The 25,310-nt window shown below is 38.8% G+C and overlaps 1 protein-coding gene across 2 annotated transcripts; it reads right to left on the bottom strand.

Annotated features, from left to right (window-relative positions):
• Positions 1 to 357: 357 nt before the first annotated feature.
• map4l (microtubule associated protein 4 like) lies at positions 358 to 25,310 on the bottom strand. Of its 2 annotated transcripts, XM_017719200.2 has the most exons (14): positions 24,970 to 25,310; positions 22,590 to 22,743; positions 21,689 to 21,814; positions 19,542 to 19,736; positions 16,936 to 17,778; positions 12,491 to 12,858; positions 12,198 to 12,341; positions 11,463 to 11,559; positions 10,799 to 11,058; positions 10,325 to 10,417; positions 8,244 to 8,325; positions 8,058 to 8,158; positions 6,754 to 6,931; positions 358 to 5,001 (listed from the first exon to the last, which is right to left on the bottom strand). In XM_017719200.2, exons 2-14 carry the CDS (start codon positions 22,732 to 22,734, stop codon positions 4,997 to 4,999), a joined length of 2,637 nt encoding a protein of 878 aa, XP_017574689.1. In that variant the 5' UTR covers positions 22,735 to 22,743; positions 24,970 to 25,310; the 3' UTR covers positions 358 to 4,996. The 2 variants fall into 2 exon arrangements, with proteins under 2 accessions (XP_017574689.1, XP_017574690.1); XM_017719201.2 differs by lacking the exon at positions 16,936 to 17,778 and having other exon boundaries at positions 24,970 to 25,301.

Genomic DNA, 25,310 nt, shown 5'->3' with positions numbered 1-25,310 from the left:
AATATTATTTCCCACTTCAGGCTTTCAAATCAAATACAATATGATTTACCTGAAATGTACATTTTACCATTTTTTGAATTTAGGAAGATGTATAAATAACATTAATTAAATGTAAACATAAATTAAAAGCCTGTTAAAATTCATTACTTTCTAGCAAGAAATACAGGAGTAAGGAGTTTCAGGTCATTTGCTCTCGTTCGGCTAAGGACTCTTATTTTGAAGGGAGGGGCTGGTTCCGTCCGAGGGCATTATATGCGTGTGAGTGGAAAAAGCGATGGGAGGGAGAAGCGAACATGAACGCGGCACAGTAGAAGAACGAGGAGGATGTGTGTGTGATATCAAAGTAAGCAAACGTCACACATTTTTGTAGTCAGTTTTATTAATATTCACATCAATAGTTGACAACCACAACAAAGAATACATTTTTCATAGGCAAAACATTTCAGCTCAACGTATCCTGACTAAGGCTGATACCCAAATGCCATTGAGAGTTAAATACACACTGAACCCGAACTGACACTGGGGACTCCGAGCTGCCTGACTGGAGTGCTCTACACTATTACATGCCAATGTGAACCTACTGGTTTGTTTCACAGACACAACACAGACTGACTGACCTTCATAGGCTACGTCTTGGGAGCTGCTTGTGAGAGGAATCATTGTTACAGGGGTCAGTGATGACCTCTAACGTCTATTCCCGCCACTGCTGACTAAAGGACACTCAAGGACAATCTGCCTGTCACAAGTCCTTCTGATTTTGTTCCCATAAAATCGAAGTCAGTGGATATGAAAATGCGGAAAGCATTTAACATGTTTAACACTGATTATAAATGTATAATCAAGCCTTACTGTGCTTATAGTGAATGATTTTCCATTGTGAGCCGCTTTCTGTATATTAGGGTGAAATGAAAATAGAGTATATTATATATATATAATTGTTATTATTGCTGTGTGAAAACTTTCAGTGGTCACTTCTGTTCAGATTAGTGTTGCTTGACTCCAGTTTTATCACATCCGTCTCTTTTTCTGGCTATTAGAAGCTAGAGAAATATTCTTCTGGTGTTGACTTAAAATGGGAACATTCAAATCAGCATGTGGAAAACTTCATAAAATTGTGGACTGCTACATTAATGTTTCGTTGGCTGGTTAGATTTGCTTAACAATTCCATCATATATACAATCGGACCAAAAGACTTTACACCAGAATTAAATCACGACTGATTAATACCGCTAGTTTACTGTTAAGTGCTGTGTTTCAATGTAGATGAACTGGAATTCAGTGCTTAGCTACATTTAAAAAAATACTTGGTACTTTTAACAACATTTCATTTGTCAGACTTATCCATCATCTAGCACAAGCATTCACACAGAGCATGCATAATTCACAAACTATGGCAAGGCTCAGCTTTGCTTAGCAGGTACACATGTTTTGTAATAACTAAACTGTACAATCAGAATATTTCAAAGAAATGTGTAACTCATTGACTTTCCTTCACCCTGCCTGATTCTGCATCAGTGTGCTTTTGTGTCCTAACGGATGGTGCAGGTTTGTGTAAACTGACCACAGACTGCAGTGAAATGAAGCATGATGTTTAACAGAGTCATAAGAGATGGTTACTTTTGTCTTACAGGAACTCTCCCTGCTCACAAGATGAGTTCGTGTTGAACAGGTGGGAGGTTTCTGTTTCTGTATTCTGATGTGTCGTTGGCCTTTAGTTGTGAGTACATGTCTCTCTATTATATATTTGTGTCATATGTTTATATGCCCATATATGTTATGAATTGCCCCTCAAGTACAAATAAAATATATTCAATTCTATTTAATATTCAAGAATAAATTAACATTTCTGCTGCTTTTCTGGGCAAAATGAAAATGAAATGAATTTTCTGAAGGATAAATTATTGCTACTTGTTTTTGCTCTGCATCATGATCATTACACAAGCTGCTGTTGCACAAATTCTCTAACCTAACACCTAACAATGGATTGTCTCTTCACACATACTAAATACACCTAGCATTGCTATTTCTTCCCCTTCATTTGCCTTTACTTTGTTAAGAAATAATAAAAAAAAATACCTGTAAACATTCATTGTATTTTTAACTCATAAAATACTGTCCAGAGAAACTGTCCAGACTGCAGACCTTTTCTTTGTATCCCTGTATCAGTCTATCAAGTATCTTTTAATCATTGTGGTGACAACAGAAACATTGAGGGTGTATTTACAAAACTGTTGTGTGTGAATGTGTGGGTCTGGGGTGGGTGGCATACTCTAATAACACTGTATGGGCGTTCACTGTCGTTGCCTGTATCTGTGAGTGTGTGACTACTACACACTGAAGCTTATGCAACCCCTGCACTGTACACAAGACACAAAGAGAGCTACAGACAGGACGACTGTAAATATATTCACAGGCTCACTGGCTCAGGTATTACACAACATGTATATGCTGCATTCTGAATCCACTCTGTGGTGCCTTGACATTCACAAAATGTTTATTCTCTAAACAGGCCTTCTTGGTGATTTACATTTACACTGTATCCCAACAAGGTTTCTAGTATATCACTGAAGAGACTGATTTTTTTATTCCAGGGAATGTGTTTATAAATATGCTGGGGCTGATTTAAATCATGTATATTAGTATTATTTTAATGAAGTTTATTAGTACTAACAAAGAGTCCACTAGCTCAGCTCCATAATAGGGATGCGCTGAAATGAAAAATCTTGGCTGAAACATGAAGTTCAGACCAGGGCTGACAACAAAAAAAGGTGACAATAGATAACTAAATAAAATTATTACAGTTGACAATGATTGTATTGAACCATGAACATTCAAAGAACTATTTTCATGCTTAAATGTTTTTTTTTCTTTCAGATCTATGGAAAATGTGTTGATTTCTATATAGAATTTTTTGAAGAGGTCTACATAGCACCAAACACGGTACTTCTGTTGTTACAAGATTCACATCATACCAATAGCAGAATCCTAGTTGGTGCTATATTAAACCACACAACGCATTCTCCATCAGTTTGAAGAACCATTCATAGAAACATCTAAGCATGAAAACCATCCTTTTTAAGCACATGAACTTTGCACTTTGAACACTTTTCTTCTTTTTGAAAACTTTAGGGGGGCTTTCCTTCTGCTTCTGTGCTGTATTAGTTAATTCAGTGGGATATCATGTTTTCAAGTTCTATCAAACCTGTAGTGGAGAAGTTCTGGGATGTTTTTTCCTCTTGATTCTTGAAATGAACTTGAAATGAACTACAAATCACTGGTCTAATGCAAAATAGATGTGTAAATAGTCTAAAAGTGTCAAATTGGAATTTGAAAGAAGAAAAATGAATAGAACTGAAGGGGTCGGTCAAATATACATTTTGCTACACCTCTTGGCCAAACTGGTGTATAATTTTTATATTTTATGCCTTTGATTATGCGGCAGATCCTTATGATGCAGGCAAATTAATAAAATACTAAACTGGCCAACAGCATTCAGTTAGATACCACTTGGCAAGTTTAATGCAACATTAAATAGAATTAAAATGTAATGAATTGTCCCTCAATCACATTGTCATATGCTGAGTTTAGTTAGTTCTTCAATTCTTTCACAACCATATCAATGGGTATCATACAGAACATCTCCTAATCATGGACAGTGAGATGGACCTGATTTTGTATTTTCGTCAGCATGCTTCCCTCCTGCATAATACGCCTTCATATGTCCCGCAGCATCTCATGTTTATTTTCTTACTGCCTCTTCCTTCTACTCCTGCTCATATAGCATGTGGGACTTTTTCTCTGCACTGTGCTACAGTAAATGTTGGGAAGGTGTCTGTTAAACTACGATCCTGATATTCAACTAATTATTCAGTTATTCTAGAGATCAGAGAAACGCTGAAGTGACAGACAAGGTAAAGACTCATTGTTACTGTAACCTATGCACATTACAGTGGAACTGTAAATGTCCTACTACTCAAACAGCCTACAAGTGCCTAGTAGTGTTCTATGTACGGAGGTAACATTATGAGTAGGTGGTATTTGTTGATTTAATTGGGTTAAACACACAGTCTGGCATGCTTGCAATAGTGGGTGCTTACTGACAGCCATAATAATTTAACAAGACACAACTGAAGTGAACTCTGTACTTTCCACTCATGGATACCTGCTGCCAAAGGGACCAAATAATACTGGTTCATTATAATCTTGGAGCAACGCACTGTAGTGTTGACATACTAACGGTTGTAGTGGCAGTTGAGGATAGTGAAGTGGATACTGGTACTGACAAAAAAAACTTAATCCTACCCAGTGGTTTCCATTTCATACTTAACCTCCAACCTGCTAGCCTCATAGAAACATCCTGAAACTAAATGTATTTCTGTCTAGCTTTTTGTTGTTTCACACTGTCTGTGTGATGGTGCTGCCAAATGGTCATAAGCATTTGGTGCAGCCATTGTTCTTGTTTTCAAATTCCACCACTAGCATTGCTGACCCGAACAGAACATCTAAGGAAAGCAAGAACAGCATCTGAAGAAGCATCTACGTGGAAAGTAAACAAAAAAATGTTTCAGGATGGTTGTATGAGGCTACCAACATCCTGCGTTCAGACAAGTCCATGAAGGAAACCAAGTATGGATTATCCTGAATGAAACCACAAACCTGTCAAAGCCTTGCCTTGAGATCTGATCTGTGTTTATCTGGGGAAACAGAGAACATGGTTAAAGAAGAGAGAAGAAGCTGTTGACAATGGTGAGATAAATGCAGGTTTTAAAGGGTCAGCTTGTGTACTGCTAGAGTACTGGTTTGAACCCATTCCCTGGCAACTAGATGCGACAGGCTGGACTGAGACGAGGGAGACTGTGGACCCCAGAGAAACACTGCGAGAGGTGTTGCAATGTGGGTGGGAGGTGGCTGCCACTCGGGGAGGACCAGGAGATGATATTGGTGCCACGGTCCGTGTGAGCTTGTGCATCCTCTTGGAAGCTCAGCTTGTAAGACTCAGTCTGTGGAACAGAAGTTAAAGATACTAAACCTCAGAGCATTAAGTGGAAAACTGCTGTTTTCTCTGACAAAACACATCATATATTGATATAAATATATATTGACTGATTTGGATCAAGGGTTTGAAACATTATCTGAACTGGGGATATCATTAGAATTTCTTGGCACTGAGCAAGTAACGTTCAATGAACTCATATCAATTAAATCTAATCTTAAATTTCTTTGGTAGGAAGTGTGGCATCAATACTAAGTGGCACAAAGTTCTACTCGGTTCATTTCAATGTAGTAAAAATACCCATATAATTTAGGTAAATGTTCTTGATCTTCTCCTAATATGACTGTTCTGATTCTGTACATTCAACGGGAATGTTAAAATTAGTTGTTCCTACTCTCTGTATCAGTTTCTCAAGGAAATCTGCTGACAGGAAATTTTAACTTTGAGATTGAACAGCATGGCAACTCACTGGCTGGGAAGGCTTCCATTACTTATCAGTCAGCATGAAACTCTGCCTACCAGACTTCCGAGAGAGGCTGTATCTCAAACAGTAGCATAAGCTGTAGCAATTTACTAAAGTTTCTTGGATATAAAACTGATATAGATAATTAATTTGAAGGTGACCTTTCAGTGGCATGCCGCATGCACTCAAATAACGTGATGAAATGGGTCTAAGAGATTTGCTTACTGTTACTCATTTTCAAATTGGACAAACTTAAATCTTGACATTTTAATTCCCACTTGTTTTTGAACACGCCCTTTGTGGCTGTGATTTGCTGGAAGAGCAAAAGACAGACAGGAAGGAGAGTTCTTCTGACCATTAATTCTTAGAGACCATTTCTCATTTCTGAGAACTTTAAAAAGCTTTAAAAGCTAAAAATACTTTGAAAGGCTATAACTGAGAAATTCTCTGAGGGCAATATCTGACATTGTGCTAATGAACAAGCAAACAGTGTCAGTGTAGCAACTGTTTGTCAAATAAAATAGCCTTTTGCATCCCACAACAACAGTGTAGAGCTGCATGTAGTGTTATCATGTAGTGATAATTCTGTTTTAATCAGAACACTGTATACATGTCAGGATCAGAACTTTTATCAGCTCCAAAACATTATATAATCGAGGAACAATCAGGGTGCTCTGATTAAACTGTTTTGGCTTCCATTGCTTATCAGTCATCATAAAGCTCTGGCTACATGATTAGGCAGAGAGTCTGTCCCTCAAACAAACCCCCAATAAGTGCCTTTGGCTTTAGCTAAATTGTACATTTTGCCAATTGGTTTGGTTGCCTTGGTTATAAAACTGATATTAAAAAGAATGAATTTAAAGTTGTTGTTTCAGTGGCATGTTGGAAACATTCACAGTTGACATAATGAAAGAGATCCAACGATTTTGCTTATGGCTACTGATTTCCAAATCCAAAGCTTTTAAATTTAGCTTGCGGTTGTTTTGTGCATTAGCTAACAGCGAAGACTATAAAGGGCAGCTGCTTCCTTTATTCAAATGTGAAGCAAAATAAAAAGAAACAAAAAAATGAGTTTAGAGGTTTTCTGAAAACACTGACAACAAGGATAACTCTGGGAATAGAGAAAATAACAAGTGGGGATAACAGAGCAATTAGATAAACGAGAATGACTAGATAGAATAATGAAATGAAAAACCTACAAAAGAAATCAAAAATATTAAGAGTTAAAGGCCGACGGACTAGATCATGGTGCACAGACATCACAGTTTAGTGAAAGTGCCTCATATATATTCTTACTTGTCGCAGTGATACGCTTGTCCAGGCCCTGGGAGTTCAATAACCCCTCCCCCCCAGAGGGAACAGCAGAGGAACCCTCCTTCAGCCCACTCTCCTTAGCCGCTTTATCTGCCTGACTGGGGAGGTTTGCAGCAGGGGCAGGTGGGCTTCCCTCAGATTTCTGCTGTTGCCCCCCCGCCTGGAAGCACAAGTGAACATTGTAGTGTACAGAAAGGATGATGAGGATGTATCAGAATGTCTGTTAACACAGGCTCTGTGTAGAAAGAGGGGAGTATAGCACAGGCCACTTTGCAGACAAGCAATATCAAATAGCTTTCATGATGCTGCAGCCTTTCTGTTACCTTCTCTTCCTGTGGTACAGATGTGCTGTAGTGTGATGCTGGGCAAGAAGTGCCAGCAGTTCTTGTATTTTAGGCATGTTTTCCAACAAATACAATAAATAATGATGCACAGCAAAGTCAGATACCACCCCTCATTTAATTAATTACCAGTCAGAACAACCATTAAATACAATTTATTCATTCTTCAAGAGATATTTCAGAGATGGATTAGATATAAAATAATCCACTTTCATAAGGAAGGGGCAAAGAGCAAATGAAAAGAAGTGAAAGTACTTAAAACTTTCATCCTTGAGAGACTGGAGAAAATCAATCTCTGCTTCAGACATTGAAACTGCTGGTGCTCTCAAAATGATGAACTGATCGCCCCAGAGCCCAAAGCTTAGCGTCACTGAAGGTGTGTCGAATAATGAAATGAAGCCAGCGTCTAAGACTGAACTTTGGAGGTGTGGAAAAACATCCTTGCAGATGAAAAACTGAAAGCAAGTCTCCTAATAAGAATGGAAGCTCTTATAAAAGCAAAGTATGTATACACTTAAATTTTTTTTTTTAATTGTTGTGGTTTAATTCTTTTAAATACACGTTTTCTGCTTTTTCCTGATTCCAAAAAGACACATTTTTATTGAATGGCCATTTTGACTGGAAATTAAATAAATAAAGTGTGATCTCTCTTTCCTCAGTAGTGTATCCATAGAAAAAAACATAAAAACCCCCTAATATATGCCCAATAACATTTGTAATACACACCTAGGTAAAAGAAACTTCTAATGGTTTATGACTCGTTCATGAAATGTCAGCCAAACGTTTCTGCAGATTTACTGTGAGATGATCTGTCGGTTTGCAGATATGACCATTTTTTTGGCCACAAGTACGAGATGTTTTTTTGTTCCTTTAAATTGAACCTAGACGAAATCTCTCCATGACAGCAGAACAGAGATTTGTAGATGTAGCAGTGATGTTAATTACCTTAACTTGCTCGCCTTCGGGTTTATGGCTCACACCGTCTGGTGATCCGTCATTGGCCTTGGGGCTGCTGTTTGTCTTAGGAGACGTCTCGTCACCATCACCTGTTATGGATCAGTGGTTACTTACAGAAAATATATAGCATAAACAGAAAAATGATTAGCAATGACTAAGCAGTCAGTAAGTTACCTGGCTTGTTCTTAATGTTGTCCTTGGAGCCACACTTTGCGGTCACTTTGCTCACATCAACCTTTTTGTTCTGAATCTGAATCTGAAGATCATCACATTAGGAAGAAATTAAGTTCATAGGGAGGTTGCTATGTTAAAGAGCTAAGGGTCCTTTATCTGTGAGAGGAGTCAAAATGAGTCATTGTAGTAGGAATCATGGAGAATTATGTGTTTTGTCATTACATTTTATTGTAGTTCTGTATTTTTATGAATTTTACATGTAAATATTTTAATATACACTATATTTCCAAAAGTATTTGCTCATATGAACTTGAGTGACATCCCATTCTTAATCCATAGGGTTTAATATGATGTCGGCCCACCCTTAGCAGCTATAACAGCTTCAACTCTTCTGGGAAGGTTTTCCACAAGATTTAGGAGTGTGTTTATTGGAATTTTTGACCATTCTTCCAAAAGCGCATTTGTGAGGTCAGACACTGATGTTGGGCGAGAAGGCCTGGCTCGCAGTCTCCGCTCTAATTCATCCCAAAGTTGTTCTCTCGGGCTGAGATCAGGACTTTGTGCAGGCCAGTCAAGTTCTTTCACACCAAACTCACTCATCCATGTCTTTATGGACTTTGCTTTGTGCACTGGTGTGCAGTTATGTTGGAACAGGAAGAGGACATTCTTGAACTTTTCTCACAAAGTTTCTCACAAAATTGTCCAAAATCTCTTGGTCTGCTGAAGCATTAAGAGTTCCTTTCACTGGAACTAAGGGGCCGAGCCCAACTCCTGAAAAACATCCCCACACCATAATCTCCCCTCCACCAAACTTTACACTTGGCACAATGCAGTCAGACAAGTACTGTTCTCCTGGCAACCGCCAAACCCAGACTCATCCATCGGATTGCCAAATGGAGAAGCATGATTCGTCACTCCAGAGAACACGTCTCCACTGCTCTGGAGTCCAGTGTTGGCGCTTCACACCACTGCATTCGACGCTTTGCATTGTGCTTGGTGATGTAAGGTTTGGATGCAGCTGCTTGGCAATGGAAACCCATTCCATAAATCTCTATGCAATGTTCTTGAGCTAATCTGAAGGCCACATGAAGTTTGGAGGTCTGTAGTGATTGACTCTGCAGAAAGTTGGTGACCTCTGCGCACTATGCACCTCAGCATAAACTGACCCCGCTCTGTCATTTTACGTGGCCTACCACTTAGTGGCTGAGTTACTGTCATTCCCAATGGCTTCCACTTTGTTATAATACCACTGACAGTTAACTGTGGATTATTTAGTAATGAAGAAATGTCATGACTGGACTTGCACAGGTGGCATTCTATCACGGTACCATGCTGGAATTCACTGAGCTCCTGAGAGCGACCCATTCTTTCACAAATGTTTGTAGAAGCTGTCTGCATGCCCAGGTGCTTGGTTTTTTATACCTCTGGCCATGGAAGTGATTGGAACACCTGAATTCAGTGACTTGGATGGGTGAGTGAATACTTTTGGCAGTATAGTGTATTTACTGCCCCTTCGATGTGTTATGGATGACCCAGGCTGCTACTAAGTACTGATGACTCAGGGTGATACTAAGTACTGACTTAGTAGTGTCCATATGTTTACAAATGCCATAACCACTGTTTTATCTTTATTGTATTTTTAAGTTTTTAATCAAATATAAAGTAACTGTTCATTTACATGTTTTGCTACAGTTTGTTTACTTTTTACACTTTTACACAGATATGTACAAATTTGTCCTGGGATGCCCAAACCTTTACATATAACTATAGATGTTCATGACTAGTGAGGCTTGAACATGAATTCCAAGTTGTTGTACATTTCTATTCAATCCAAACTTGCAACTGAGCAAGAAAATATCAGTCCAAATATGAACTTTCTTAAGTGCTCTCTCTGTATTACTCTATGGACAAATTAAAAAATGTGGTAGTTCAGTTACATAAGTTTTGTCTGACTAATTTTGTTAAGCAAGTGCTGAACACATACATATTAAGGCAAAAGTATTTATACATAAGGTTGCAATGTGTGATTGAAGGAGGTATAATATGTTTATGCATGCAATACTAAGACGTGGGGCACTTACATTCCCTCCTCCTGGGGTGTGCTTGATGTTGTCCTTGGAGCCACAGCGGGAGGTCACATGGCTGAAGTCTAGTTTTTTGTGGACTATCTGAATCTATACAAGGAACAGAGGGCATAGAGTCACAGATTCCAAAACAGAGTAGAGATTTATGGTCTTATTACTGTAGTTTTGAATCTGAAAGGAGCAAATAAACTTTTTTTTAAAAGCCAAACTATCTATACTACATCTTTACCACCTTACACTAATACATTTGCATCCACTGCATAAATCTTTGTGTTATATCAAAGTTTTAATGTATTTACTATTATTTTAAGATGAGGTAAGTAAATAAGTAGATATGTAGATAAGTAGATATGCTTTTGATTGATACTGTAGATAGTAATTTTTTTACAGCCATAAAGAAAAACATGAATTCTCATGCAAATTAAGTTACTGTACTAAGCAGCAGAGTAACCTCACTCTTGATCACGATACCTTGCCTCCACCGGGCTGGTACTTCATGTTGTCTGTGGAGCCAATCTTGGAAGACACATTTTTTAGGTCAGGCAGGGGGGCGTTAGTGATTCGATTGTTACGGGGTGCTCGCGGCACTGGAGGCTTCCTTGGTAATGGAACCTGCTTGGGAACAGGGGGTTTGGTGATGCGTGATGGACGAGTGGTTGAGTTCCCATTGGTAGCTGGAGTATTGGCATTCGCTGAGGAGGAGGTAGGGGTTGTCCTCGGCGGGATTTTAGCTTTTTGGAGGAGGAAGGCAGGAATTAAAAACAGAGACTTGAAGTTAAAGATATGATTCTGTGGGCAAATCTAATCTTAGAAAGCAACACAGAATATGGTACTACTTAACAAGAAATTAGTCTTGTGGAATTGAACTTCAAAAGTTCAAGACTATTCCCACATAATATATTAAAAGTAAAATTATTCACTGCAAAGCAATGATACATTTCAAAATAATACTTTGGTTAAATCACATGTTAAAAACATGGTATGCTGGTTGTTGTAAGTTGACTTAATCATAAAATATTAATAAAACAAAGAAAAAAATGCTTGCATGCACACTTTGGGCATATAGTGGCAACATCTGTCATTTTTAACTTAAGTTAAGGTAAAATGTTATGGGTCAAGTTTACTTGAGACTAACCAGAGGAACCCCGGCCAGTGCGGGTGTTGCTCTTGGTGCTGCCATTAAACTTTGGCACAGGAGGCTTCCGCTGGGGTGGAGCATCATTCTCTGGAGTCTGAAGAGAAAAAGGCAAAGAGCTCATGTAAGAGGTCTGGAGAAGTAGCCTGGTCATAGTGAAGTGGGTCAAAGAGCAGCCTAATTGCATGCTTGAAGGAGAGATGACATGCTACTGCTGTTAGCATAGAGAGGGTTACTCCTGTTATCAGATGCCAAAGGCAGTCACCTGACAGACCACAGTCTCAAATTTGACCTAAATGGCTTTTTATCCAGACCAGATAGCACTGCTCACTGTAGACTTACACTGACCCACTATCATATACACTGGCTTATGCTATGTCAAAACAAACATCAAAGTAATTTATTTTCACAGAAAATAATTTCTTAATGACTATTGTTTTAAATGACAAAATAAAGAATTGTTACATTTTCACAGAGCAGTTAACCTAAATGTACCCCTATATGGCTTGTACAACCTTTTTTTCAGTCAAGAAAAGTTTTTGCAATGACAAATGAAATAGGCTACATTTTTAATCTCCAATTGCTTTTTTTCTTAAACACTTCGTTATAGTGGACATTTTGATTTGATTTGCTTTCACTGGGAGCAGACTTTTAAACATACTAGATCACACCCAGACTTCATGCTCACCATCATATCCAAATTGCCACAGCTGGTCAGGGAAAAAGTCTACTCACCTTTGCTTCACGGGCAGAGGTGGTCCCAGAAGGTTTCTTAGTGCCAGTGGTAGGGGTCGTTGTCTTGGAAGCAGGGCCTTTTTTATTGGCTGAATTTTCTCCAGTGGAATGCAAGTTTGGTTTTGCTGAATTCTGTTTGTCTGCCTGCATATGATTACATACCACAGCCATATGCAAACAGAACGTTAAAAAAAAGCATGCTAGCATAGATCATTCTTTTAAGTCATGGAAGAAAATGCTTGGTCAAACTAAGTTTTAGCAATGGATAAAGTATTTCCCCATTTAAGGCCTACCTTAGCTTTGTTGTCAGGGCTGATCAGTTCTTTATTTCCATTAGCTGTAGTGGGCTTGACTGTCCCTTTACCAGCCTTCTCATTCTTCTCATTTTTGACCATCTTGTCCACCTTTTCACTGCCATTCTTCTTCTCTTCTTTCCCTTCATTGTTTGTTTTTTCAGCTTTCTCAACTTTCTCGTTCTTCTCAGGTTTATGGTCCTTTTTCTCTGCCTCCTGATTCTTGTCCAAATTCTCTTTCTTCATGGAGGCATCAGTCTTCTCTGTCTTTTCAGGCTTGTCTGCTTTCCCAAGAGTACTGGAAGTATCCATCCTAGCAGTTGTATCCACCTTCTCTGTCTTGTCTTTGGCAGTCAAGCTTTCTTTCACTTGAAAAAGACAAGGGGTGTCATTAATAAAATTACCTTTTTTACAAAGTTTTTGTGCATTAAAAAAATGATTTAAAGGTCCTGATCACTCTGCTTTCTCTCCCCTTGTGTACCCATATCGCTTAATATTTATAACTACTGTTACTAAAATAGATGCAGTGTTATTTTGTAGGTATTATTGGAGGAGGAATCCTTGACTGGTTGTAACTAGATGCAAGAAAGGTTCAAAAACTGATATTTGTGTGCACCAGTGAAGATCTCAGAGGCCTGTCCTCATCATGAAAGAAGAGATGTAGGTCACAGCAACCCCTGACAGGTACAGCTTACATCTGCATTTCTCCTCTGCCATGTCAAAGCAGGAAATATGCTGTTGGTAGGCAATGTCTCAGCAGCTTTTCCTCTCCACTGCACACATGCCATTGCAAACAAGTATTCAGCTAATAAATACCAGGGCAGTAGTTTACTGAAAGTGGTAGATGATCAAACAAATGATTATTTACTTTAAATTACAAACCAGACTGCTCAAAGATTATTAGCTGTCTGCAAGTGATAAATATTAATTTAAAAAATATGAATTTCAAGCTTTTTTTGTTGAAAATGACTGATGTTATTAGTCATCTAGACTAGAATAATAATTTCATTTCACATGAACCGAATATTACACATTTGTTTGTAAGTTCTAGGACCCACATGTCAAACACAAAGCCTGTGGGCCAGATCAGGCCTACGACACAACCCTATCCAGCCTCCAACAAACGGATCAGGAGTGTCTGGTTACTTTTTGCACATATAGTGTATGTTTATATTAATAACTTCAGCAACATGTCCATATCCTTGGAGCTGTGACTCAGCGCTACTGATTATCAGACTTTTCAGTTTCTGTTTCTGTAAGGGAACTGCAGTTGGTATTTTAGGTGCTAAAGGTTGTTAGAAAATATTAATGATGTTCTCAGCATCTTAGTTCCTTTTTGAAAATTTCAGCCTACAGTTGCAGTTGTGTCATCTGTAATCTGAATATCAAATGACTACTTGGTTGGCTGAAGCACACCTCTCACTCCAGGTTCACTCAAACAAATCAGTATGTGTCACCATCGATTGGGTGGTCTTGGACCTTTACATGTCTTTGCATAAGCTATTTTACAACAGCTGTAGTGACAATAAGCAAGAAAAGCACTATAAACTGTTATGCTGGCAACAAAGTTTAATTGATTTAGAAGTCATGCATGCACTTTCACCCACTTGCTAGGTTGACAGTACTATGCTTTTTGCACACCGAGTGCCATCTATGGATGATTTTCATAAAGGTAAAACACTAAATCTGAGCATAGATGCTATAAATTGTTAATATGGCATGCAGAAAGCACCCCCCAGTAGTTTGATCAGGTGAATATGCAAGTTTATTACAATATGGTGATAAGATGCTTCCTCAAATGCTCATTTATCATTTCCTTTTGTGACAGAATATTTTAAAGATGTCACACTCACACACAATCGTAAGATATAATCAGTATTTTGTTGGTGTTTCAGGTTATAGAGTTATATAAAATGAAAGACTGAGATGTCTTACCTGTTTTACGTCCAGAGTTCATCAATCAGTGTAGTACATAAACAGAAAGTAAAAAGAAAAATGTTTTCATTAATACTAGATGTCCTGTACTTAGCATTTTTTTATTAATACATCCAGAAGTCCAGTAGTCATTGAGGAAAAAAAATCAAACATTTGAGCAGATTCTCAGATTAGAAGTCAACTGACAGAGCTGTAGATTTATATTATGAAAACTGTTCTAGTTGAGAGAAAGTCTTGAGCAGAGCATGGGTATAATAAATGACAGCACGTTTGCAAGAAGATTGGCCTACAAACTGACACTATCATCAAACCACTCTGGATGAGCAGCATTGAATACCATACACATAATCAGCTCATGATAGCCACGCAAAGCTAAAGGATCAATGCACTCTGGGAGATGCTGCGAGAAAAAGAGGCCTGCTGTTATCCAGAAAAAGAGCCAATAAACAATTACATTCTTTTGGTTGATGCAATGCAAAGCAATCAGTGTGTTAAGACAGCACTGACAGTTTATTACATGCAGGAAGGATCAGAGAGTATATGGCACAGGGACAGTTTACTATGGGATTTCCAGTCACAGTAAATTCCCAAAGAGAACATTTTCATTTACTCTTAAAAGAGGGGTTAAATATGAATAACAGTAACTCGGCCAATCTGGGGCACTGGGACTCAATTAAACAGCTCTTGTGCAGCACTGTGTTAATTTGCTCATTGGCTACATCGTTGGCAGGTCAACAATTCGAATTACATTCACCCGGATTAACATACTGCACTTGTCTCACACAGACGTTTCTGTTCCAGACTGTCCATCTTTAATTCATCTTAGTGGGTAGATTTATTATAAGTTTTCTAACTTGTTCATGGCTGCAGCAATCATCTATTCTCTAATAACTGTCACTTGGAGATCTGTTAATCATACATTAATATACCAGTTTATGTTTTATGTGCCCCGCGACCCTGACGGAGAAGCGGATTAGAAAATGGATGGATGGATGGATGGATGGATGGATGGATGTTTTATGTGGTAATGCTGCTAATTTTCCAGAACAGACAACAGCATATATAGACTATAGCAGTGGTCACCAACACTCCTCCTGGAGATCCCCTCCTGTAGGTTTCACCTCCAACCAAAATCTAATGTACAGCTAATCAAGGACTTTTTAAGGCATTAATTACATAGATCAGGTGGGGTTGACTGGAGGTGGAGCTGAAGTCTGCAGGAAGGGAAATCTTCAAAAACAGGGTTGGAGAATGCTGGACTACAGCATTTTCCCCTAGATTTGTTTTAGATTGGGTGGTAGACCTTCTGAAGCTACCAGTCTTGGCATGGAATCACCAAATACGTGCAGGACTGAAGTAGTGTCATCATGCAGAATAATAAATTGTGAATGAACTGTACATGTGAATACACAATTTTTATGTTTTCTGCACATTTACTTTCAAGAAGTGAACTTAAACAAGTAAATAATTTTTTGCGAGTTAAAGTCAGTTAATTTATATTAGTATTATACTGACATGCAACTAAATGCTTTGCATTTAATACTATGCCAAAGAACAGTTTTCATGTATTTCTATAGAAAAAAAGTGTTAACACATCCTTAAACCAACATAAAATACTGTTTGGAGAGTAAAGTCTATTAGGAGGCCTAGATAGATCTATTTTTGATTATAAGTGCTTACAGAATGCTACAGGACACTGACTACTTGTGTCTGTTAACATCTAGAAAGGATGGTTCTCACTAGTTTCCTCAATGGTAAAACAGGAAACACCATGCTTCAGTTTCATGTCTTTTAACACCATTGATTGAACATCGTATTTCAATAAAACTTTCTGAAACGAATATTTTGTTCAGAAATATTCAGTGATTAAAGTCTACTTTGACCTACTTTGAAAACTAACACTAGATGCTGCTCCTTTGGGAATAACCAGCTTGCCTCTGCCACGCACTGTCATATCGTACTGCTGTATCAATCAGATCGGAGCATGTTCAAATGTCCTCTTAAATTGTGCAGTGTGCAAGGAGACAGAAAGAAAAGTAACGGTTACTATCAATATGAATTCATCAATTAGTTAAAAAGTTAGTTCAGAGTAGTTATCTGTATTATTTCATAATGCAGAAGTATAATATTCTCATCTCAAAAAGTCAATGGTACTGATGTGTGAATGATGTTTGAATTAAAGATGACATAATGACATGCTTTAAGGACTCCAGTCTGAACAATGCACATGTAAGTTAAAAACAGCCTGCTGTAAGTGAACACACTTTGTAACAAAGTTTGGCTCAGTGCTGCATGAGAGAAGCTTGTTTTTTTGTGTCCAGCTGGGCATTTTGTTGTTTGTCGTCACCTGAGTTTGGACCAACTTTCATGGAAAATTGTTCTACAGTAGGTTACTGTGACCTAAAATGGGTGTGGTATCTCAGTACAGACATAGCTAAGTGGAAGAAGGCCCACTCCATTGAGCCATGCATTAAGGAAATCATCTTCATATATTCTTCTGTATCACCAACCTTGCAGTTGGGGGGACTTTGTCAGCGGTGGCTCCTGGTGCTTTGTGAATGAGGTGAGGGAGGCCGAAGCTGCAGGGTTTTGGCTTACTACAGTGCTGGAGGTGACTGGAAGGGAGGGGACGGGGTCAGACATAGTGGAAATGTTCAGGGAGGTAGTGCTGGTCTGTGGGCTAGGGATGGAACCTACAGTAGTCTTAAAGCCAGAGGTGAAATCTAGGGATACATGCGAGGAGGCAGTTACTACTGGGGTGCTTTGGGAAGGGTCTGAAATTGTAGATTGTGAGATAACATTTGTCTGACTTGCAGTTGGGGCAGCTGATTGAACTGTGGTTGTAAGAGATGTAGCATCTGGTCTGATAGAAGTTGGTGCACTCCCTTGTTCATTGCTAGTGGTAGAAGCAGTGCAAACGTCCATGTCTGTGACCATAGAGGGACCAGGTGGAGGAGATGGACTGCTGGTATTTGCCACGGTGGCCCACTCTTCAGGGAGCTTTGTTCTACTCTTGTTTTTTTTGGCTTGGATCCGACCTCCACCCCACTCTCGAATCTCACTCTTCCAGCTTTCCCCTGGACTTGGGGGTGAAGAGCCTCCCTGGTCAGTGCTTTTTGATACAGTTTTCTCAGGAGACCGGAGGCTTTCCAAGAGACCATGCACCTCTTCCATATCATCACATTTTTTCTGCTTCTGCTGGCCTCCCACATTTGACTCTTTCTCAGCTGTAGCATCTTGATCCTGATATCCTTGGATACCCAAAGGCTTAGTGGGACTCTGCTCTGGCTTGCTGGGGGAATGGGACAGCTCTGTGGAGAGCATATCCTCACCTGTCCAAGGGTTTCCCCAAACTTTGCGGTGTACAGAGAGGAAGAGGAAGTGTCATTTTCTACCATGCATATCATTTGTGAACAAAGGTCATCAAAAATGCATCACCAACACATAAAGGCCTGAGAAGCACTGGACTGGGGATCTATCATCACTTGTACCACAGAGAAACAACGTAACAAGACAGACCTGACACCACTTTTGCTACTCAATGGACAACAAATTAGCCATTTGAATTTTTTAGGCTTGACAGTATCATAATGAATGTAAGATAAAAGAGAAAACAAGCAAAATAATCATAAGATAAAATAAATGAATCAAAGCTGTAGAGACCAGCTGACTGGGAATGTAGAAACAAACAGCAGTTTTAAATTTCCAACTTAAAGCTCCCCTAAATATTTCTTCTTGGTAGACAGTGCTGTAGCTCAGGGCCTATAGGTTTTCTATACACAAAAGCCCTGTTCAAAGCAAAAAAGCAGGCCACCCTTTGGCCAGTTAATGCATTCGCTGGTGACATTTTCCACACAGATGCACAATTTTCAGGAAAAAAACTTTGTCCTCAGCAGCACCAAAGGCCTTCTTAAAACATCTGTGTTAAATATCAGGGTGTAGACCCTCTATTCTGACAGGTTTAAAGAGGTACTCATATGCATACACAGTATTTTGTTCATAAAAAGCACTTCCTTTCATGAAAGAGCGTTCAATTTTATCACACATGTCCATGTCACAAGGAATTGAAGCTCTTACAGGAAAAATATTCTAAATACTATTTTTTTTACCTAATGTTTAAAATAAAAAAGGGAAATTTTTAAAGTATAGGCATTTTGGGACTATTACTTAATCTTGCCAATACAGCAGAGTAATTACTTACTTATTAACAATATAAATCAGCTATAAATCAGTCATGTAGATTTAAAGTTGAAGAAGCACGCTTACAAGTAAAAGGCTTGTGTATTCAGGCAAATGCTGGTCAGGCATTGTGTATTTTTTTTTACCTGTTTTATTTATTTACTTATTTTTGACAATTCACTTTTTTGCTTTTTATTATGCAGTTTTAAAATGGTATAGGCTAGGTGTATATTCAGTGGGTGTTACTAACTAAATATTTGTGAACTGGCATGCGCCAGAAGACTGTAGCACATGCCTTAATAGGTATACAAAGAACACTGCACTGTGAGACACACCTGTTTATTATCCAGGATCTTAAACCACTACCAGATCTCAGCTCAAACCACTGGCATTCCCAAATTCTTTAAATGTTGTTCAAGCCTGAGACCGCAGGGCAGATGGCTGTCTAGTTTGCACTAATATTATTCACCTGTAAATGTGTATTGTTGTAGGTTGGCTGTATACCAGAATCTCAAGTTCACTTTACACTTTTTGAATACATTTGCTTCATACTGCATGTGCATTATAGAGGAAGGTTCATTTGAGATAATGTTCAACATAGAAAATGTATTTTGATCAACTGCACTTTTATTAATTAACAGAAAAAAAAGAAAGTAAATTAAATATCTTAAACACAACAAAGACAGAACATAATTGAAATATTTACTATTATTCTGACTAAGCTGTCCTCAGTGTGGTGTGGTTAGCATTTTGACCGGAAGCTCTGAAACAAGAAACTGACCACAAACCTCAGTTAATAAGTGATCCTGTTGTGTTGTTTACAAGAGCACTATGACCTGCATTATAATTAGAGATTAAGTGTTGACAGTTAATAGTTAACATCTGTCTTACCTGCACAAGTCTGCAGTGAGGTGTGTTAAGTAGAGTTGAACTTTACCTGCAGAGTTGTCCGAGGTGTTATGAGGGCTTGTGTCAGAAGGTTTACTCTGTGCCTGGAATGGTTTGGGTGGTTCACTGGCATGCAGAGTAGATGTCTTCTGAGGTTCAACCAAGCTGGGAGGTTTAGAGGACTGGAATGGGGCCATGCCCACATTCATATTAGCACTCATATTCATTGCTGGCTGGGAGAACCCTGCAAAGCATAACAGTGGAAATATAGCATGAGGTTTCAAGAGATAAATCACATAACATGCATTAGCATTATTACAGTAGTAACCTATAAAAGTGTCCATACTGTTGTCCTCAAGCCCCGTTTGCTGATTTGCTGGTCCTGACACTCATCTAGGAGCTTTGGAAGCTGGACTGATCATTCTTTCATTATAAGTAGGGGCACTCAAATGGTAGTTTTATCACATACTTTCATTTATTACATTTTTGGTCAAAGATTTTTTTTCTGCATCAAAAAATAAAATCACAAAACATACTTTTGCTGTTCAAAAAAAACAAAAACATGTATCTCCAATATAGTAACTTTACAGCAGAAGGCAAAAACATTGAATTGATCAATAGAAATGCTTCAAGATTACTTTTAATAAAACCTCTTTAACTCAAATTAAAAGAGGTTTTATTCCAAGTAATTATGAAGCATTTCTATTGGTCCATTCATCATGAATGTAAAGGATCAGCACACAATGTAGAGGACAGCCACAGGGTTCAGATTATGTAGAGAATTTTTTGGAAAGCGAAATATATTTAACAGAATATTACAGTCTCAACAACTAAATATGCTATTAAGTGTGTCCACGCTTTGCTTTTATTACAGCTGCTATTCTTTTTGGGGGACCTGCTCTTAGTTTTTATATAAATGTCAAATAAATGTGCAGGGATATTTTCTGTACTTCTTGTAAACACCTCCAAAGTTCAGTTTTAGAGGTTGGTTCATTTTTCTGCTTCTGATGATCCAGATAATCCCAATTACAGATTCGTCAGTTCATTTCATACATTTCAGAGGAAGCATGTGCTACTGTTACTGTACTGGTACTGTTACCCCTTGGTATTATTGTAAAATTGAGGGGGGGGGGGTGGGTTCTGTTTCTGGACAGCAGTGCATGCTGTCAGACTCACAGTAGAAGGATGGACAGAAACAAGTGTGTATTTGTCAGATATGAAGCAAGAGTGAAGCTTGATTTTCTTCTCTCTAAGATGAAAGCTTTAAGTGCTGTGTCAGTTGTAGTCTACCAGATCTTGCACAGTTTTATTGTTTTGTCATTTATTATCTTTTGACTTCCCCTTTTTTATGTATGTTGATTACTTTATATCTTTATGCATTATTTTATATTTTATATCTCCTCAGAATATCTCCTATAGCCTTGTTAGATGCACATGAAAGACAAATCTGCAAGGCAGCTAAGGTGTGTTCGGGTACTTGTGTGTGTGTGAATGTTAGCATCTGTTTGAAGGGAACTAACCTTTAGGAACAGCTTTTGTTGGGAGGACACAGCTGTAGCTCATTGATTTTAAGACTAGAAGAATGGAAGAGTCAAAGTAGCTGTAGAGTGCGGAAGTGAAGAGTGGACCAATTAAATGCTGATAGATGTTACAATTAGAGTTGGAGGCTTCTGTGTCATTTTCTGTTACATGTATGTTTCTTGCTTTTTTTCTTTTTTTTTTTACTTGCACTGAATGGCTAACTGGAAATTAAATAAAGGAAAAGGGTGGCCTCTGACTTTTCACAGTACTGCTTCTATTTACATTTAAATGTCACATTTTATTCATTTATACTTTGCTTTAAATCAATTGCACAGGCCGATTATATGCCCATGACAAATTACCATAATTTGACTACTGTTCAGAAAAAGCAATGTTATTAAAGTATAGACTATCAGGTTATTTAGGAAAATACCTATTTCTCAGTTAAGATAATAATTAAAATATCATCATCTACCATGCTGTCATTATTCTTTTTTGTATTGTTATTTTGTATTTTGTATCTTAGCCTGTCAAAAATAATCATTAAGCAAGATCCAGAAAATACAATTCACTGAACTGAACTCAACTTACTGATCGACATTTACTTTCTCTTATACTCACAGAACATTTGCTGTCAAAATAATTTCTAGACAAATGTGCCACAGTCAGCCTCACCTGATACGTCAGTGCTGAAGAGCGTTTTTTCAGGTGCCCCAGGGCGACTTTCTCCTAGGAAACCCTGAAACTGGCTCCCAGTCTGCCCCCCAGGCATTCCAGAAAGGAATCCAGACCCTGGGAAGGCTGAGAGAAGAGAAATCGCACTGAGCCTGGTCATTTTGTTAATGGCAGAATGAGAGAAAATTGTACTTCCTTTCCAGTCAGATGGCTAAGTTCATGAAGTGTGACAGAGTATGGTTTAATGTCAACTGTAGCTTGGTGAGTCTGTTACTGAAACAGTCCAGCCTCATCCATAGTCTTAATCAGGTGTAATGAGAGGGCTAGTCATAGACAACTGATGCTGAAAAGAAGAGACAGGCAGAGAGTGTGGGCCCATTACCATGGTTACACAACCAGCTGTGACCATCCTCGATCCTAGCAGCAAACTGTGTCAAGTAATTGAGATGAGGAATGAGAACGCATCGAGCTCCATCCACATGGTTCATTAAATGTGTTATGTTAAAAAATAATACATTTTGAATCAGTTTTTTCAGCTTGTGCTCTGTAATGCACTGTATGTACTCTATAGCCTTAGTGTACAGAGTGAATATGCTGATGATTATTTATAATGAGAATGTCTCAAAATAGCTTTGTGCATTGTATGTCAAAGCCATTGTGTTGCTGCACACTCTGTTCCCCATTGCTTTATCGTGGCTTTTCGACTAAAAGAGTAAAAGTTGCCAAAACTTTATATTTTTTGATGGTCTAACAAAGTGTTTATACAGTGTAGCTGTTAAGCTGACATAACATGCTGTCTAGGAAGCACTCCATATAAAAGCCAGTAAAGTATTTTTAGGAAACACAATTTTGAGGCTTTTCAGAAAAGAGTAGAATGTATTGCCATGAGGTTCAAGCTCACCTTCACTCTTCCCATCTGTCCTCTCACCAGCTTTGTTGTCAAAGCTCTTTGCCTCTGGACTAGCCACAAAGTCTTTCTTCAGCAGGCTGTCCTGGCCTGGCTTGGGAGCTCCGCATGCATTATTATCACGGAAGCTAAAGTCCATTCTCCTGAACTGAATGAGAACCACAGAGAGAGCCAGTCAGACAAAACAAAGGGTGCAGCCATCTGCTCAGCTTTTTTTAGACAGAGTTGAGGCTGTTAGTCCAAAGATATGTTTCGACGGCATTTTTATAAAAAATATTTTTTTTCCAAAGTAATGACGAGCTGCCAGCTATTATTGACAACTGTTGTTCACAATTAACTCAATAACTGTATTCTGATTATATAAAACTGTAACAGTGCCATATGTAGAGAGCAACTAGTACTTGGCTGTACAAAAGCATTGTTCTAAGGAAATGAATTCTATCCAAGGCAGGCTGCATTCTTTTCACCAGCTAAGCATTCAAGTTATAACACAAAAGAGAACAGACAGCAAACAAAGTTTATATTCTCTTTGATCACATGGCTTTTGTGTCATATGCAGCATATGAGAATGTCTCTCTGAGTTCAAATGGAAATGAAAATAAGACAGATGTCTATTTCTAGACATCATTATAATGCAGAATAAAAGACAAGCACAGTTTAGTAGCAAGTATTCGTGTGTAAGTTTGTCTTGTACTTCAGTGGGATGTCTCAATGTCACATCATAAAAGAATAGCAATTAGAGATGGCACTGATCTCATAACCGGTATCAGGCTAATATCAGCAGAACATGCTGAATTGGCTATTAGCGGGAAAAAAGAATGAATTCAGTTCAATCCTGTAACAGCCTGAGTACACACACTCATTGTGTGATGGGATGTCAGCTGTGTATCCTTCTTGTGGGATGGTAGAGTGAGCAGTTTGAGCATTTAGATGGCCATCTTTAGTTAAGTGTTTCACTTTAAAATAGCTCATTTTAAAGCTAAGTAGTTTTTAATGGATGAGTATCAGCTCTGTATTGGCTCAAGATTTCAGTATCCAAGTCAGTATCAGGGAAAGTGTTTTGAAACGTAGGCCCTTAAATACATCTGATGACTAAAGGGGAATTCTAATTCTGGTCCAGTTTAGTTTAAGATGTAAACAAAGTCATTTAGCCCAGTTTAATGTGACATACTCATGTTTCTCTAGACTGGAGTCAGAATTTCTCACAGTAATGGTAATAGGAACCAGACATCTGAAGACTTCAAGGCCCATAAATTCTACCTCACAGACAGTTGTTTTATGGAATGGTTACAAACACACTGTCTGATGCCTGAGACGTTGTTTCACAATAGTTGTAATAATAAAGTTAGAATCGGCTAGAATTCTAAAGTTAGAATTTTTTAATCCAGAGAGATACACACAGAATGTTTGGAGGTTGATTAGCATGATCAACATTACATATGACATACATATGTCATAAGACATTGCTGGTTCATTGCTCAGTCTGGACAGTAAATAAAACATGCATATTTCTGTTGTGACCCCTGGTTCCTATCACCACCATTATAAAGAAATCAGTTGGCAAGTTTCTCTACAAAACGCCATTTCATTTAAAGCCACCCTAATGAGGTTTGTTTACATCTTCAACAGCTGAATTATGCAGAAATTTTGAGAAGTAGGTGGAGATCCTCTTTGAGGCATGGCACAATACAAGCCACCAAAACGAGTGTTAGAAAAGTGACAGTTTGAGCGTTAATGTGATTTGCAGGTAGGCAGCAGCTTTGGGGGGCTAGAACAGCTGTCTTGGTCGTCAATGTCAGACGACGATGTCCGCTCTGTCTCGTCGTCTTTTTTTGTGGCGCAATTTCTGCCTCTGACGTCACACACACGCGCACAGGCCTCTTCTCTGTGCTATGACTGGATGGGCACTGGTGGCGCAGCACAGGCCTGCTGGCCCTACACCGCATCACTCACATGGCACCTGTACACACATCACCCATCAATAATAATAATAATAATAATAGTAATAAAATACACAGGACAGCCCCACACATCAAGTATTCCCCTGAGCAACCAGGAAAACAACGAATATGCGCTATCCATCATCTTTACCCTGTTCATTAATTATTAATCAGCGTGCTCGCCAACTGCAGTTCTCCCTGCTCCGTCTAACACCACACACCGCTCAGTCAGTGAGGCTGAATGACTGCTGAGGGCCTCGGACCGTGTAAACAGCGACTGATTGTTGACTGACTGTAACACGCCCCAGTATTTGCCATTTTCCATGCTCCCTTCATCACGGCAGCTCTCAGCGTCGACCTGTGTGCTCCAGTCTGCCTCATTAGCACAGACACTCTCAGCTGTGGACTAGTACGAGTTTTAAAGGCTCACTCACCGCTGTAGGCTTTTCAGACTGGGATGATGAGGTTGCCCCTGTTCGCCGTCAGATCCTCCTTGGAGTACAGTGCGTCTGTATGACTGCAGACACAAACATGCACACGCACAAACACCCCGCCCCTTCACCAGGCTCGACCAATCACAGCTGGCCAATCTCGCCCGCCGCTGTGAGCCCCTCGTCTCATCACTGAGGCTGCATGAAAGCAGCTCTTGGTCCTCAGCCTCGTTATCGTGAATCTCTCTGTCGGTGCGTGAAGAGCAAGAACCGATAAAAAGGCTATTGTTTTTGTCCAACGCGTTCTCTCATAAACAGCAGACAGTGGCTTACAGTTTGGTTCT

Source organism: Pygocentrus nattereri, chromosome 17 (genome assembly GCF_015220715.1).
Source record: "Pygocentrus nattereri isolate fPygNat1 chromosome 17, fPygNat1.pri, whole genome shotgun sequence".
Classification (NCBI taxonomy): domain Eukaryota; kingdom Metazoa; phylum Chordata; class Actinopteri; order Characiformes; family Serrasalmidae; genus Pygocentrus; species Pygocentrus nattereri.
Note: the sequence above shows the minus strand (reverse complement) of the source record. Positions and strands in the feature narration are given on the sequence as shown.